The 18,590-nt window shown below is 37.7% G+C and overlaps 1 protein-coding gene and 1 pseudogene across 6 annotated transcripts in view; both read right to left on the minus strand.

Annotated features, from left to right (window-relative positions):
* Positions 1 to 18,590, minus strand: part of PLEKHB2 (pleckstrin homology domain containing B2) — a 51,713-nt gene that overhangs the window by 30,051 nt on the left and 3,072 nt on the right. For all 6 annotated transcript variants that reach the window (XM_011367732.2, XM_011367730.2, XM_011367728.2 and 3 more), the window contains 3 exons: positions 10,542 to 10,586; positions 7,228 to 7,380; positions 5,297 to 5,399 (listed from right to left, as the gene is read on the minus strand). In XM_011367732.2, the coding sequence (XP_011366034.1) occupies positions 5,297 to 5,399; positions 7,228 to 7,380; positions 10,542 to 10,578 (293 nt within the window). In that variant the 5' untranslated portion in view covers positions 10,579 to 10,586. The remainder of the gene's footprint in view (positions 1 to 5,296; positions 5,400 to 7,227; positions 7,381 to 10,541; positions 10,587 to 18,590) is intronic.
* Positions 2,297 to 2,612, minus strand: LOC105297286 (annotated as a pseudogene).

Here is an 18,590-nt window from a genome sequence, read left to right on the forward strand (position 1 = left end):
TTCCCCTGCATGATCACAAAAACTAGATACCTAAATCTTCACTCTCATGAATTTTCTGCTCTCCCTCCCTCCTTCATCCCTTCACCTTTCTTACTTACTCCCCATTTCTCTTTATCAGTTCCTTTTACATTTTATTGTCATTTTCCTATAATTTTGAGTTAAAAGCTTTTTAAATTTTGTTAGAGGGTATCATATTGGATTGTTCACATATTGTATCTGGATTTTTTTGTTGTTACTGTTTCAGGTGGGAGAGTTTAGTATGGCATTTCCTCTGCAAATTTAGTTCTAGAATTTCACAAAATGCCTTGCATTAAATTACTATCTACCTTTTTGTGCTGTATTCTTTCCAGACATCGATAATCTTTCTCATAAACTCTTTTAGTCTTTCTAACATAGATCTGATCTTTTCTGTAAATTCTTTGACCTTTTTCCCCTGCAGTCACTAAAAGTATGTCAAGTCTTTCCTCCATGCCAGCAATTGTTTTCAGTTGAGCTTGTACCTCAGGAAAGGGGTATAAAATTTACTCTTTTACATTAGATTATAAAATTAACAGTAATGTATACCCCATGACAGACCTTCTTGGCTATAGAAATGCAAAAGGGCACAAAAGAAACATAAATACCTACTCTCATGCAGTTTAAGTTCTAATGAAAGGAGATGAAAAACAAGATAAACAGTTGGTTAGATGGTAAGCATGTATGTGTGTATATGGTGCAATGTGAATTATAATTTTAAATATGGCAGCCAAAAAAGCATTTTGGAAAATCCACTTATTTCTTAGGTTTTATTTTACTACAGACTAGAAGCTCTATCTGAGACTTGCGTTTTCCTTTTATTTTTCCTTTATATTTGCATATCTGCCAAGCTAATTCTCATGTTTAACATGGGAAGTGATATCCAAAACTTCTCTTTGCTCTGACTTGGTATGTGGCATATTTTCTTGACATTCTCTCTACCTAGTCTGGCATCAATTGGTAGCCCCAGCTCACTCGACTCTAGCAACAGGTTTGGTGACAAAGATGTTACCCTCAATCATGTTTCTATAACCTGAGGGCATAAGGATGAGAGAAAAGAAATTTTCTTGTGGGACTGAGTAAGTGTGTTCTGAAAAATCTGGGTTCTATACCCCTCTGAGCATATTCCTTTGACTGTCTCATGCAAACCAACCAGAGAATTATCTTACTCCTGTGAGCTTCAATGCCTTCTAGTGCTCTGGAATGACAACCCCTGGGGAATCTTCCAGTTTTTGCTGAGGGCCCAAGGATATCATATTCTCAAAGGGTTTTCCTTAGCTTTTCAAAAAAGTACATTACTCCCTTAATCTCAGCATCCCTCAAGACTGCAGAGTATTACCAAAAATTGCAAGATTTAATTAACTCATCTTGTTACTGCTTCTGGGAGTTGGGGGAGGTTAAAAACAGTGATACATCTCAACAGAATTTTATAATTCTTTCTTTGGCTGTCATTCTCTGTAGTCTGTGCTTTAAGTTGAATTTCTTTATTTGGCTATTGCTGCTAAAATATTTTCCATTCATTTCACTAGGTAGTTGAGAAAATAGATCTGGATCCATTTCAACATTTTTACTCAGTGGTCTCTGTTATGGGCTGAACTGTGTCTCCTGACAAAAGATCAACTCCTGATCCCTAGTCCTGTAAATTATTTAGAAATAGGTTTTTGCAGATGGAATCAAATTAAGATGAGGTCATACTGAATTAAGGTGGGTCCTTACTCTAATATCAATGGTATCCTTATAAGAAGAGGAAATTTAGACACAGACACACAGGGATAATGCCATGTTACAATAGAGGCAGAGATTGGAATGATGCAACTGCAAGCCAAGAAACACCAAGGATCACAGGAAAGAGGCAAGGAGGGATCCTACCCAGAGACTCAGAAGAAGCATGGCTCTGCTGACATATTGATTTCAGACTTCTAGCTTCCAGAACTGTGAGAGAAATAAATTTCTGTTGTTTTAAGTTGCTGACATATTGATTTCAGACTTCTAGCTTCCAGAACTGTGAGAGAATAAATTTCTGTTGTTTTAAGTCACCCAGTTTGTGGCACTTTGTTACAGCGGCCACATGAAACTAACAGTTTCCTATTCTTCACTTTTTTACCTTTCTGTGTCATTTTATTTCAAGTGTGCCTATCAACAGAATTTGTACTAGACTTTGTATTTCGTGCCCAATCTCAGATCCTAGTCTATTTTTATTTTTTTAATTTAGATATAATTAATTATAAAAGAGACATGGAAATTATATATATGAAAGAGATGTGGAAATTATATATACTCTTCATGAGATGTGATTTGAATATGATTTATTTCCATCTACATACTTTCCAAGAATGTCACCATCTCTAAATAAGAAATAATCTTTGTCATCTAGAACAACTTTGCCTCCATATTCTGGAGAGATTCATGCTAACTGGTTGAATCTCCCCACCCTATCCTTTAGAGCCCGATCCAACAGCTACTAATGTTGCTTGCAATACTTTTCCTGAAGTTTTTCTGGAAGCATAATGTCTTCTTTGGCTAGTTTTGGCAGCACTCCTTTCAAGTAATACTTAATCAAAGAGAGGAACAAACTTTCTAACTGCCTGTCCTGCCATGAACTGAACTGCCGCAGTTCGTACACTGCCACAGTTCATACACTGCCGCAGCAAGGAAACACCTTCAGTCCAGCAAGGTCTTATTCTTTTTAAGATTAATTTAACCAATTCATATTTACCGCAAGCATCAATATCATTGGTTTAATTGGTTTAGTTCATTTCCTGTCACGCATTAAGTTTTCCTGCTATTTTATTTTTTTATGAGGAATGTTTTCTATTCCTTTTTATTCTTCTAACTTTTTATCTTCTAGCTTTTTATCTTCCATTGCTATCTTCCCTAACATGTACTTAAAATTAGACACATATATAAACCTCCATTTTCCCATATAGGTTAAGAAAAAGTCAGCCTCATCTGACTTTTTCCAGGCAAAACAAGGTAAGTCCTTCAACATAGTTTTACTACTTCTCCCTCTTCTATGTCAAAACCTCTCACACTTTGTTAAAATACTCTAAAATTTTAGTTTCAGATATTTTTTCCACTACTACTTATGAACATTTCATATACATGACATCTTGGCATAGAGTAGAACAGAGCAGTTAGGGACAAAGGACTCGGGAGACAAGGTTCAAATCTGAGTCTAGTCTCCTAGCTCTAAAACCTTGGGAAGTATGGTAAGCAAAATTATGTCCCCTCCTCACAAAGATATCCATGTCCTAATCCCCGGAACCTGTGACTGTGTTACATCACAGGGCAAAGGGACTCTGCAGCTATAATTAAGGTTAAGGACCTTGAGATCAGGACATTTTCCTGGATTATCCAGGTTGACCCAAACTATTCATGAGTCCTTAAAAGCGCATAACTTTCTGCAGCTGCAGAGAACCAAAGAGATGATGGCATGAGAAGGGCACAGCCCAGAACCCAAGGAATGTAAGCAATCTCTAGAAGCTGGAAAAGGCAAGAAACAGACCCTCACCAGAGCCTCCAGAAAGGACAGAGCCCTACTCTAAGACCCAGGGAGACCCCTATTGGACTTCTGACCTCCAGAAATTTAATCGTAAATTGATATTGTTTGAAGTCACTAAGCCTATGATAATTTACTACAGGGGCATCAAAAAACTGATACAGGAAGTTACTTAACCTCACTATGCCTCAATTTCTTGTAACAATAGGAATAGTACCCACCTTATAAGACATGGTAAGGATTAAATAACATATGTTAAGCAATTAAAACAGTGTCTAGTGCAGAGTTAAGTATTCAATATACATAAGCTTTGAGAAAAGAAAGGGTGCTTCAGCTTCTCTGACTTAATCAGTAACCAAGAGATAACAATGAACCTCCCTAAAATTCCTCACCAAGGCACAAACCATGGGAGTAAGCACATATTATATCTTCTACAGTTTTCAACACTAAAGGTCAATGATTATAGAAAACAGTGCCTGTTCTTTCTACATCCTGATAAAAATTCACCTCAAGGAGTTCTGAAGCAGTTTAATTCTTACTAGACCCTATCCTCAGACTTCCTGATGCCAGGGGACACAATGAGCCAACCTTAGCTTTCTTGCACATTCCATTTATTCGATGTAAAACTGTTAATCATGGAAACTTCTGACACCAGATGTACTTTTTGCTTATTCCTCTATTTAAGCAACCTTCACTTTTCCAAAGTTAGAGCACTGTTTCAAGGCTTCTTGAAGCTCTGCTTTCAGGCTATATAGTCCTCAGGAAGGCCTTAAATAAAAATCTTTCTAATATTTTCAGATATTCAGTGTTTCTTCTCATTGACAACATAAATTATTAAATGGTAATACAGTTCCAGTTCATAAAAAAGTACTGAATTGGTTTGACATATGGTCATTTCTCCTCTAGTCTTTAGAAAAGCCATATCTCTTCCAGAAATTATCATTTAAGATTCATTAATATAAATCACAAGAGTGAAAGAAAGAAGCAACATCTGAAATTTAAAATAAACGCTAGAGTTTAACATAGAATGCTTATATTGAAGATGAACATGTATGTGAAATGCAGGGGCAGGCACTCTGACAAACTGGTCTACTAGATTTTATGAAAATGCCATGTATATATATTTTAATGTATATGAATATTATAATAGCATCTGTTAGTGAACTCACAACATCCAGAATTAACACATGGTAGTAGTACAGAGTGAATAGAAAAAAAAAATTATTCTCCCCAAATGTCAATCAGTGTTTTCAAGGTTCTGATCCAACATCAATGCCAATGTTAACAGGCTGAGAATTAATAAAGTTGAGTTTTATTCCTTGCAGCTCCGCATCCCTTTGTCAGAGATGGCAGAAAGGAGTAAAAGCCATCAAAGGAAGAAGGCTCCATAATACAGATTTAATGCCTTTTAAAAAGACAGTTACAAAATAAATAAAATAAAATACAGTTACATAAAAAAGAACAAGATTAAAAAACCCATTCAATTATATCCATTACCCAATGTGCATCCAGCAATGAAAAAAAAAGTACAAAGTGACTGTATGTTAATACTTTCTGCCATTCTTAATAAGTTGGGATCCTGTTTGGGCAGCTCTGGAGAGGCAGAAACCAGGATCAAAGTTATAAGAAATGGAATAAGACTCCATTACATTTCTTTCACACATCCTCTGAGTCACTTATTCTGAGGCCTGAGGAAAACTCTACTTTCATTCTTTTCCCTTCCTGATAAATGGAAAATAAAGCAGAAAATATGTTTTAAATTAAACACTTAAAAAAACTTACAAACAATCATCCATGCTTTCTGCACAAAGACTGATAGTTTTTCCATCTCGGCAAACAATTTGCAGCATGCAGTCTTTTGGCTTCCCATCTGGAGGCTGAATATCTATAAAAAATAAATAGAATACAGAAATATTTAAATAGGTTTTTTTAAGGATTTCTTCTTACAGTTCAGAAGGGCAAAGGACCAGTAATTCAGAACATTCCAATTATAAAACATTTTGTTCTGCTCTACAGAACCAAACACATGAATCACAGCTCCATTTTAATTAAACTTCCTACAGGGAGAACAAGTAGGCCTCTTCTAGAGAACAATGCACATACAGAGATGTACAGAATAGCCCAGACATTAGAAGAATAAGCCGCACACAATGAAAAATGTTATAAAGCATAAAATAACAGAATATTTACTGTTTTTACTCACAGGAAGCATCAAATTAGATCACTGCTTTAAAAGTAAAAATCAGATTTTTAAAGTATCTCTGTACACCAAAAAATAAGAATTGTGATGATACTTGAGCCTGAAGCAAGAGAGTTAGCTTACTGATGTTTCCCCGTCCCCTCTAAGATATGGCCCCAGAATTTTTCCTTTGTCCCTTACTCAGACTTCTCCCTGTTTTGACTCCGTGAGAAACAGGCCAGGAAACAGGATAGATGGCCTTGAGCTACCCTCTCCCTTCCAGGTGGCATGAGAAACAAGCTAGAACCAGGAGGCAAGATGGATAGCCTTGGGACAGCGGTCCCCAACCTTTCTGGCACCAGGGACCAGTGCTCCTATGAGAATCTAATGCCTGATGATCTGAGATGGAGCTGAGGCAGTGATGCTAGTGCTGGGGAGTGGCTGCAAATACAGATGAAGCTTCGCTGGCTTGCCAGCTGCTTACCTCCTACCGTGTGGACCGGTTCCTAACAGGCCATGGACTGGTACCGATATGTGGCCTGGGGGTTGGAGATAGCTGCCCCGGGACATCCCCTCTCCTCCAGGATAAGGCTCCCAGAGTCTTTCCCTTATCTTTTGTTCAGCTTTGGCTAATCATATCTTTATAGCACCTAAATTACAAGTACCACCTCTGCCACCCCAACTCCCAAGAAAACAGACAGCTTGAGGTAACTCGCTCTCCAATTTTGCCAACTTTTCTTTTAAGTATGTACTTCTACTTTAATAAAATTTGCACTTTCCTGCTTGCTGTTTGTCGTGTCCTTGAATTCTTTCTTGCGGCATAATACAAGAACCTGGTCACCGGAGCTCCAAGTCGGTGTTCCTCTTTGGACTCCTACCTTGTTGAGCTCTCTGGCATCAAGCCTAGTTTAGGTAGGGACTTCAACAGCTGGTCCATGGAGACTTTTGTTTCAAGAACTTATATGTAGGGGCAGGATGTTTAATGGTTACAGTAGTGTTAACATCAATGCTTACTAAACCAGACTCTCTATTTCAAATAGCAATGGGGCTAATAAAACAAACAGGGAAGGTCTACATATGCCATTACTTAGAAAAGTCTATCAGAAGCTTGCTAAAAACCTATTCCTTTAAAATGAATATAAGAGAAAATTCCAGGAAACCAAGACATCACAAATTTTAAGAAACTGACTGGGGTTGTTATGAATGCCAGTTTCTGAGATACAAAATTTATGCTGCCTAGTATGGTTCTATCTTTCTCGGAGTTTCCAGCACTCTGGTTCCTTAGTTCTCTACCACTTTCTCCATGAACCAGGACAGAATGTGGACCTGTGGGTCTAATTCAGATGAGAAGATTAATTTGCTCTAACCATATGGTTCATGATTTAAGTGTCTAGGTCCTCACTGTGGTTACCTCTTCCCACGTGAAACCTTTCCTTGGTCTGTTAATCAAAGCAGAATGGGTGAGGCAGAGGATTCAATTCCCATCAAGAATGGGGAAGGGTAGATGAAACTGACCCAAGACAGAGCTTCTTACCCCGACATTCATGCCCTGTGCGGATGTTGATGCAGTCCACTGGCATATGGACCTTATCCTCAACACTCTGCCGAGTGTGGTCATCATAATAGATCAGGTGACCATCTGACCACAGGTCAAACCAATTCTTCTTCCAGCGCTTTAAAATAGTACCTGAAAAAAAAATAGGTTGGCTTTGATCTATAAGAGCAAGGACTATGTTCCCTCATTAACACTAAAAGAAACAAAGGAAACTTTCCTCTGGCCCTATGAGTATACTTGCATACAACTGCCTAGAGCAGCCTAGCAAAATGAAAGTGAAAATAGACCCCAATGGCATGAATATCCAGTTGTACCAGGGCTGCATGCAACACGCTGGAGATACTGAGAACATTGCCAACTTAAAAGTCCCAAAACTTAAAAAAAAAAAAGTTCAATAAAACCTTGATTTTGAGCTAATGAAACATGTCTAACATTTAATTTTCCACACAGTACATATACCTAAACTTTTCCAGTAGTATCTAACTTTGCTAGATTGATCAGAAAATGTTGAACTGTAAAATCTCTATACACAAATAACAGTACCTTCGTTTCTTAGAAAAATGTTTTCTCTTTTTCTTGAAGAGCTTTCACATATACTCTTCTCTAACATTCACCTCACTTAAAGCCAACAGCATGGGAGAGTATCCCTGAATGAGGCAGATGCAGAGGCAGGCTCAGACAATGAATATACCACACCCAGGAAAATGACTTTAGGCCCAGGGCCTTACTCTTCCCCTGCATGCATCCACCCAACTACCTCACATGTCTCTATCAGTCAGAGAGAATTCATCTTTTCATTTGTAATCGAACTAGATATTTAATTTTATAAAACTCTAATTTCTTTGTTAGCCAAAAGGGAAAAGTAAAAGGCCAGTTTTAGCTCCAAGTCACCCCTGTACCTTCTCACATCCATACACTCACTACCTACTACATCTTTTATTCCTTTAAGATCCTACCTTGTTCTTGACCAATGTGCACAAAGGCCATTCCACATACCTTTCCTTACACTCCCATATCCGCTACTGGTATCAACCAAACATGCGACATGTCAGCCTTCCAAATTTCTTTTACCCTCTTTACTAAGAGGGGCATCCACAACACTTGCCCAAACTCATAAATAAGTGACACCCAGCATCCATTTGATTGGAAGCACCTGAGCTGTGCAGTAACTACCAAATAGAGCCATCGAGAAACAGACATGTGGAATCACCAGGTTGGGGAGTTTTAACCAAGTGTCTCACCTGCCATCAAAGCCCTGACTACAAATTCCCAAATCAGGCTATTCTCTAGAGTCCAGATACTGGACCCTAAGGGTCTATGTGGCAATGGCAGAAAAAGGAGTCCTGGAGACAGTTTTGCATACATGTAACTACATATGTATCTCTGCTGCTCTATAAGTCAGTGAATATATCTTGCCTCCTTTTATTTAATTGTGATTGAAACTTCAGCTTTTAGCAAAGAAAGAAAATCAACCCACAAACAGGGAGAAGGAAAAATTGAATAAGTCTTCTGAACACATACTTTTGAGACAGCCATGAACCAGGACATTGGAAAAGTCTGTACAATCTGTTTAAAGGACATCTATTTTGTATATATCATCACGGTTGGCACTGATGGGAATCACAAAATTGTCAAAAGGGTCACTGTTTACTGAATGTTGATAGAGCATTAAACTGAGTTATGGTGGACAAAGGAAAGCCTGCTCTCAAACAAGGGTGCAGTAGAGTCTAAAGGAAAAACGAGATGACATCCAAAGGGCCAAGAAAGAAAGGCACATTCTCAAAGACTGAGCAAGGCTTTCCATGTCCCCTGGCCATTTTGGGCAGGTTGAGATCACAAAACCAAGGACAAGGAAACTTACACAAATATTGGGGCTAGACTACAATATGCCAGAACTTTCTTTTGTAATGTTATGAAGCCAACATTACCACAATTCTATTCTTAGTACAGGACTGTCACAGACCTCGAAAGGACACTTGGCTCAGCTCCAGGTCTAAGGATGTAAAACTAATAGTAGAACAGACAGGCTGAAGGCTTGTCTCCTGGGAGAAATAGAGTCAATGCTGAGATGAAACAGTCCTCAGTCTGACCACGGGTTTGCTGCCCATAATCAACACCTAGACAATTTCTTCAAGTGGTAACTAGGATAATTGTGCCTACCGCACAGAGCTGCTGTGATAATTACATAATATATGTGAAATCTGCATAACAAGAACATAAACAAGCTCTACAAGTAATAGCTTTTATAAACCATCTAAGGTATGCAATCTACTTTTCACTGCTAGTCTACATTTTAACTAAGTTCTGAAGGTATCCCTCAAATATAAATTCACATCTGAATAATAAACAATATAGTAGTTCCTCCTTATCCGTGGTTTTACTTTCCAGTTTCAGTTAACTGTGGTCTGAAAATATTAAATAAAAAATTCCAGAAATAAACAATTCAGAAGTTTTAAAATACACACTGTTCTAAGGAAAGTGATGAAATCTCGCACCGTATAGCTCCCTCCACCTGAGACATGAACTTTCTCTTTGTCCAGCATCTCCAAGCTGTAGACACTACTCATCCATTAGTCACTCAGTTGAGGTCCTGGTTATCAGATTGACTGTCATGGTGCTTGTGTTCAAGTGACCTTTATTTTATTAATAATGGCCCCAAAGCACAAGAGTAGTGATGCCAGCAATTCGGATATGCCAAAGAGAAGCCATAAAAGTGTATATACATATAGGAAAAAACATAGCATATATAACGTTTGATATCATCTGTGGTTTTAGGCATCAACCGGGGATTTTAGAACACATCCTCTACAGATAAAGGGAGACTACAGTACAAAAGGTTTGGTTTTAGATAAACATATAATCTTAGGTCAAATCTTTATCCCTATAATTAAAGACTCTAGCATTTCAGAATCTCAGTCACTTTTTAATCTCCAGGTAAAACAGGTATTTTCCACAAAGAAAGCAGTATCTCCATGCTAATTTATCAGCCCAGCTAGGTTAGTCAAGCAGGGCCACCAGTAAGCCATTAATAATAAAGCATATTAGTGAGAAAAGCAACTAGCAGGGAGTACCACTGTTCCCGGGTTCCTGTCAGTGCAGCAATTAACAAGGACTTCCCTGTGCAGAAAAACAGCTCAAAGAGTTCTAAAAACTTCCAAGAGGAAACTCAGGGCAACAACATTAATAAGACTTTGCTATTTGTTTTTAAATAGATTTGTTTCAGCAACAGAAATAAAGATGTGTCCTAAGGTAACAGTAAACCCAGACCAAGGAGCTCATGGTCGTGTACTTACTTTGTCGCAGCAACCATCCACTCTTCACAACTGTCATCTTTTCACCTACAGCAGAAGAAACAGGCAGGTTCAAAATTATACCCAGAAAGGAGGACTGCCCTTCTGAGCTATTTTTACTCACAACACTTCTAACACCAAATGGGTGGGGTTGTTCCACACCAACAACCAATTCCCCAATTCTCAGAACACCAACTGGATGTCTACCAACTCAGTTTGATTCTAATGCTACCTATCTAGAGTTAGTGTCAGACTCCACAGGTTAAGGGCTCAGTGCTACAAGAGTACTCCCACTGTAAACATAAGCCCTGGCCTCCTGTTATTCTGACCTATAAAGTGGGTGTTCCCACACCTCCTCTCCTCAGATTCAATAATTTGCTAGAATGAATCACAGAACTCAGAAAAGCACTTTACTTACTATTACCTATTTATTATAAAAGATACCACCTAAGAACAGCCAACTGGAAGAGATGCACAGGGCAAGGTAAGAGGGAAAAGCGGAGCGCTTTCATGCCCTCTACTGGTGCACCTCCCACCCAGCACCTCTGTGTGATCACTAAAACAAAAGCTCTTGGAACCCTGTCATTTAGGGGTTAAGGAAGTTCCATTACGTGGGCATAATTGCTTACATCACTGGCCAATGGTGACTAAACTCAATCTCCAGCCTCTCTCCCCTCCCTGGAGGTCTAGGGATGGGGCTGAAAGCTTTAACCTTCTAATCACAAGGTTGGTTCCTCTGGTAACCAGTCCCATGCTGAAGTTGTCCAGAGGCCAAACAAAAGTCATCTCATTAGCATAAACTCAAGATAAACCTGAAATGGATTTATCATAAATAGCAAGATTCCTAGCACCTCTATCTCTCAGGAAATTCCAAGAGTTTTAGAAGTTCACATATTTCTCACTATAATCATAAAAACACAGCCATTTGGTCTAACTCTCCATCCTCATCCCTTTCAGAGTCAGCTGAAGAAGAGACCAAAGCCATTTTACTTCATTGGCCACCTGGCATTTACCAAATACAGTATCTCCTCAGTGGGGCGGGCCAATACAACCCCACCCCCCATTTCCCACTCTATGCTTTAGTCTCAACACCCTGCCCAACTTACTGAGTCTAACTCCACTCAACAAGCATAAAACAGTCTCAGGCATATTAAGATTTAGCTCTGTCAAGAATGTGTGGCTTCTCCTAACATGTCCAGTATCCTGGGTTTCTGGGGTCCAGCTGCCTTACTTTTATCCTAGCTAGCTATACCCAGTTGATATCACACAGCCCAATCAGGTGTGCACTGCTGTCAGCAGGTGGAGGAGTCAGTTCAGAGCAGAAGACCGAAAATCATGAAGAAAAAGTTCAATATACATAACTCCACAAAAATAAAAGTCAGAGTAGCAAAAAAAAAAAAAAAAATTAAAAAGTCAAAATGACCAATAAAAGATTAAGGAAAAATATTTACGACCAGACAGCAGCAAGGAATTAACTTCCTTCACTTACAAAGCTCACATATAACAGAGATACCAGTCACCTGGCAGTTCACAGAAAAAGAAACATGAATGGGCAATAAATTCATAAGACACTCAATTTCTCTCCTAACTGAACAGACAAAAATACAAAACAGAAGTTAACAATATTGCCTATCAGAAGGGCAAATGAAAAATGAAAAAAACTATGATACTCAGAAAGGAGGTGTGATGGCAGGAATGAAAACTGCTGTAACCTTTTGAAGGAGGAGAGGGAGAATTTAACAATATATCAAAATTTTCAATGTTCATATAATTTGACCCAGAAATCTCACCATTAATAGGAATATATCTCATTGATATATATGCAGAGGTTCACACACTGCTTCTACAGCAAAACACTAGCCTCAACCAAAATGCCCCCACAATAGAGTACTATTTAATGAGTATATCCACACAACAGGTCATTATGCAAATATGAAAAGGAATGAGGAAGAACAGAATGTGCTGATAAGCACACATAGCTGATACTTGCACAATTGTTTTCTGGAAGGAATCATAAAAACTGTTAACTATGGGTATCTCTGAAGAAAGGAATGAGGCAATGCTGTGTATGTATCAGAAGAGAGAATGACTATTCAGTCCCAGTATACCTTTCCATACTACCTAAAAATTTTTTAACAATAGCCTTTTTTTTTTGAAATCAACAGATATTAATTGAAGGCTGAGATTATGGGCTACTTTTATTTTCTATAGCATTTTTATGTCTCCTGCTTAAGGCACTAAGGTTTGGAAGCTTAGCAAAACAGAGCAAAAGCCCAAGTGGACACCTAAAAGAACAAATGAGTCTTCCTCATTTAATTTTCCTACGTCTATGTATGGCTGAATTCTCACCTCTCTCCAAAGCTTTAGAAAAAGAGCTCTGCAACCTTTAATCATCCTGAATTCTGGCATCTCCAAACTCTCTTACTCTGAAGTTCTTAATATCCTTGCAATTTTTGCCAATTCATGCTGTCTCTCCTCACCAACAAAGGAAGTAATTTTTTCATCCTCCCCTATCTTTGTCCCATGCATTTAGGTGCTCAAACATACAGTCCCAGATGAACTAGATCCAGAAAGTCAGTCTCTACTACTTCTAGTGGAAGCGCATGCTGCTCACTGCTGCTGGCAGCCACTTTCTGATTAGGAGAGAACCAGCCTGAGGGCAGCAGAGTATAGAGATAGCAAAGCTAACTCTGCTGAGCCAATGACTCAACCAATTGAAAAACCAACTCTAATCCAAGGCTTTTTGTTAAGAAAATGATAGCTTTTTAAATTATTTATACTGGGTTAAACTAGTTTCCTGCAATTAATAGCCTAAACCATCCTAAAACAATCATTGACTTCTAAAAGGATTTGAGGCAGAGAAATAATACCATCATATTTTCATTCAACAAATATTCTTTGAGCATATACTGTGTGCCCAGCCTTGTAGTAAGCACTAAGGATACAGCAGTAACCAAGCCAAGCTCCCTACTTTCATTCAGTTTACACTCTAGTGGAAGAAACAGGTTAAACTTACAAATTAAAAAGACAGGCAATGGAATACTACAGATAGTATCACATCTCTACAGTGATGAATTATCCTAGAACATAAAACTGGAAGGTATATGCCATATACCATTCATGCCAAATCCCAGATATACTAAAGTGTACTAGTCATAACATGAATTTTCAGTTTATATCATGTGAAAAAGAACATATCTGGGAATAGGCCAAATATTACTTATAGGTAGTAAGAGCTATTAGCTATAACATAAATATAAAACCTGACTGAAATGTCAGACAGTTCTTTGCTGGTGGTTGTGAAACCAAGTGAATAGTAAAAAGATGTGGAGCAACAGAAAGGAATTACCTGAGTATTTGTGGCAAATTTTTAAAACCTCTTAATGACTCACTATTAATTTGGCTACATCTGCTATCATTCATTATAGCCAAAATGTCAGGCCAGTGTAAACTGAGATTAAGAATAGCTTCATTTATTCAAAGGTCATTAAGAACCTGAGTCCAACAATGTGCCAGTAAGGTTAACAATACTAGCACCCAAGAAAATAGAGTTAAAAAAAAAAGAGTTTCAAAAAAAAAAAAAAAACTTTAAGGACCTACATATTTCCTGTTAACTGATTACTACCTATTATTTGGATCAACATCTGAGTTGCCAGATAGTGTGCCTATGTTTTCTTTGGTGTTTCCTTGAAGCAAGGCTGAGTTTTAACTTTTTAGGTAACTGAGGCTCAAGGGATGTCAACAAGAGGAAACTGCACAGCTGACCTGAGAATCAATTTTAGGCCACTTCAGTCAAGATCCAAAAGGAAAAAAAAATTCTTCATCTAGAGGACTACATTATAAACATATCTCTGATGTGCCTATATCAAATAGTTCAAAACTATCAGAGAAAGGGAAAATTGAATTATAACAAGGGAGAAAGAAATTTAAATTACAATTAGCAACCAAAACCTATGACTTTTTAAAGGGTAATTCTTCTAGGGACTGAGTAACTTCTTATCTGGTATCATTCTGTCTACCTTAGTCATTATAAGGAACAATCTTACATGTAATCTAGTGCCCAGATTTTTGTCTTCAGTACAGGCCTCCTCTAAAAGGAGCTACTGCTCCTTTAAAATCAGCTGGTTACAATTCAGGGACAGAATACCTCAAGAAAAGCCTAAGATGTATTATTGTCAAACACAACAATGCTTTTATGAATGCCTTTAGAAACAATAAAGAAGTCAGCCAGTTGAAAAAAGGGCATCCAGTGGCCAAACTGTGACGTGAAAATAATAATTATAATATATCAGAACCAATTGAGACTAAAAGGTATCCCAAGTATAAAATAATGATTAAACTGGATACGTGACTATAGAATATGTTAGAAAAAACATATACCTTCCCATGTTAGTTCAATTTCACACAACTGGGGGTAAAGGGTAAAGGAGAAAGAGTTGGTTAAAAAAAAGAAAGTTGAAATACTTTGATTTGTGTAATATCTTCCGCTCACTTAATTCATATAGTTATTGTGTTAATATTAAGAGATATTTGCTGTGTTTACTGTTCAAGATGTTAGGATTCATTTTTAAGACAAAAAGTAGAGATGGCAGAGTTAAGGACTCAAGTGTACTGAAACTTAGGCAGCACAGAGACTGTAGCAACGGGCTTCAAACTCACCTAAAACAGGCTGCTGAGGTGAAATGACTCCCCAGAACCTCAGGGATGCACCAAATTTGGTTGCCTGCACTTGCTGGACAGGCAATTATAAGCCAGTCCCCAGAAAAATCAGAAAAAGTCAAGAGAATATTAAAATCCCATAATGGGAGCTTCCTAAAGCACCTTGTGAGGTCTTCACTCAGATCAGGCAATATCAGCAGCCACATAGCATCTTATTGGGGGGCTGAGGCCAGGGCATTCCGTCCTCTAGCAGAGACTGGAAGGTGAGCAGTAATCTGAGTACAGGAAAATAAGTTCTTTATCTCCTTTAAAGAGAGGTGTCTTTTGTCTGTGTCTACTAGCCTCTTCTGTTGGGCATCACACTGGTATCACCACCATCACATAGAGCATATTGCCTTATTAGACTCAGCCTTTGGTAGCAAGAGCAATCTTACCTCTGCCTAGAGTTTGTCCCTCTGTTTAGAGTTTGCTACCCCACCCTGCCAGGCTCCTCCAATGTATCCTGATATCTGACCACAAAGCAGAGGAGCAGGGGACACTGACTGTCACTCAGCCTACTTACCCTCAGCCTTACAGAGCACTTGCATGCCACCACCTAACATTCATACCACACTAATCAGCCTAGACCAATTCCTGCTCTTGGATTCTGCTACCCCACCCTGCCTTGAGGTTATCTAGGACCAGTGCTCAGAGGGGAAAAAACAAAAAAGGCAGACTTTAAACATCCATCTTTCCACTTCCTCTTCTATATTATATAGAAATATTACACATTTCTGGAAAATCTATATTTCTTTTCACTGAACAATGCAACTCACAGGAGAGTTACTTTCAAAGTCAGAAGACACACAGTGACACTAAAATAAGGATCCAGGACAAAAGATACACCAATAATGTCGAGATTTGCTATTTCCAACATTAATAATGGATTATAAAGAGCACAAGCAGCTAATTCTTACTTCCTCCCAAAATGGAACTAAAATGAGAGTTAAGGGGAAACAAAGTGTAAGTCCACAAAGACAAAGAGAATGGCAGCAGAGACAAAAGTGGATGAGATGCTAACAACATTGTAAAAGTTCTAAAGTAAATAAAAAGTCTCTGCATCCTACAGGGAAGCTCACCAAGAGATAAACTTTAAACACACACTTTCAGTTCTTCAGTAACTCTCTTAAATAGAAACACATAGCATGTATCATCAGGCATTTGAGGAAAGTCTAGAGATAAAAGAGATTAAAGAAATAAAAAAATTTAAAAACCTAAAAACAAAACCTCACAGGAATCAGAGACAATGTAGGGAGCAAAAGATGACTTCAAAAAAATACTATTATCAGAGAAATGATATACAATACTGGATCCAGAAAACAAGAGCTCAGGTAAAAATGATAGCCAAAATTTAAAATTCAATAGGAGCATTGTAAAGATCAAGATAGAGGAAATATCTATCAAAGAAAAGTCTAAGAGGTGAAAAAAATTAGCAGATGAGCCTGGAATATAAAATTGTCTGCTTATAGGAAAGTTTCAGATATAAACCAGAGAAAACAGTGGAGAAGAAATACTATACAACATTTCCCAGAACAGGACAGATTTTTAGACACAAATGCTTCAGTGAGGGTCCAGCAGGATGAATTTAAAAAGATCTTTGGTTACGTATAGGAATGAAATTTCAGAACTCTAGCAATAAAGAATAGAACCTAAAAACTTCCCAGAGCAAAAGAAGAGGTCATATATAAAGGATCGAGAAAGAAAGGAAAGTGCATCTTTATCAACAGGGTTGGAAGCTAATGGATTGCTATGTTCAAAATGCTGAGAGAAATTTATTTCCAAGCCAGAATTCCATACCCAAATCATCAATCGAGTAGATAAAATAAAGATATTTACACACATGCTGAATGATTTACTGTCCGTAAATTCCAGGACCTAGTAAGGAATGTATTCCACCAAAATGAGAGAATAAGCCAAGAGGAACTAGGGGATCCAATAAGGGACCAAGAGAAAGAAAATGCCGACACAGATGAAGGAAGGTCCCAGAAATACTGCTGTGCAAAGAAACCAGCCCAGATTGGTGCGGGACACAGGCTCCAGGGAGAAAAATGAGTACTGACTTCGTCTAAAAGTTTCTAGTAGATTGAAAAGTGTTTACAAGGTGGCAAAAGTCATATATGATGGGAAGTTAAAGATTACATCAAATCAATAGCAATATTATATATTGAAATATAAAAATACTCTTAAAAAAGCAGCTAAAAAAGGTGAAAATGGTTGTCTCTAGTTAATGGAAAGGGAATGGGCAAGAGACTGATATTTTTTATGCTGAGGTTTAAAGTATTGTTTGGCTTTTCAATCTATGTATATGCATTATTGTGATATGTGAACATGTAAGCAATAATTTATATTATCCTCAAATATGTTTTAAAAACCCTAGATGAAATCCACCTACTTAACACCTACTTAATCCACCCTTCAACATTCTCTGTTTTTGTTTTAAACTGGGGTCGGGGGAGGGGCGGATTTAGTATATCTTTAGCAACCAAAAATTATAAAGTATAACTTTGATAATATGCTTTTTTCAATTCTAGATACTAATGCTTCAGAGTACATACAGCTTTGGAGTCAAAAGGCGTGCATTTAAATCCTGGCTCGATCACTTATAAATTACCTTGAGCAAGTTACTTAATTTTTCCAAGCCTTAGTTTCTTGATCTGTAAAAGGAGAATATCAACATCTACTTAACAGGATGTTTGGAAAACTGAGTGAAATAATTTGTAAGTGCTTGGCATACTGCCTGACAGTCACTAAAACTCAATAAATGGTAGTTGCTACCATAGCAATTATTACTACTATTACCGCTATTATTTCCTCACTATCTACCTAAAATTTGCCCAAAATATTCTAGAAGACAGATGTACATCAGGCTGCTTCTCAAATGGCTTGGAAGACAGTAAGTTAAGATGCTCTTGAGGGTCAAAATTTAAACATATATACTCTAGACGCAAAATAATAATAAAATATCAAACCAAAAACCTTCCCAGAACGCATAACCAATTAGACTCTGAAGGCACAGGAATGGCTCTTTGCCTTACCTTACTGAATTCCACACCTCTTCATAACGTACCTCAACTTTTCACTATTATATTCTTGAGCAGGATCTCTAATACATAAACTAAAACTCATCAGATGAAGTCTAAGTCTTACTTTTGGTCTCTAGAGAATAAAATGCTAGCAGGCTAGTTGTAAAATAGCCACAGCACTCACATGCCAAGAAAACCTATGAGAAGTTTTAAAATATAAACCATATTCAATAATTCAAATTATCTGAAATGTGAACTGAGATCATTTTAAAAGCACTGAATCCAAAAAGAACCAATTTAACAGATGGAAAGAATATTGCCTTTGGAATCT

Source organism: Pteropus vampyrus, unplaced genomic scaffold (assembly GCF_000151845.1).
Source record: "Pteropus vampyrus isolate Shadow unplaced genomic scaffold, Pvam_2.0 Scaffold137, whole genome shotgun sequence".
Lineage (NCBI taxonomy): Eukaryota > Metazoa > Chordata > Mammalia > Chiroptera > Pteropodidae > Pteropus > Pteropus vampyrus.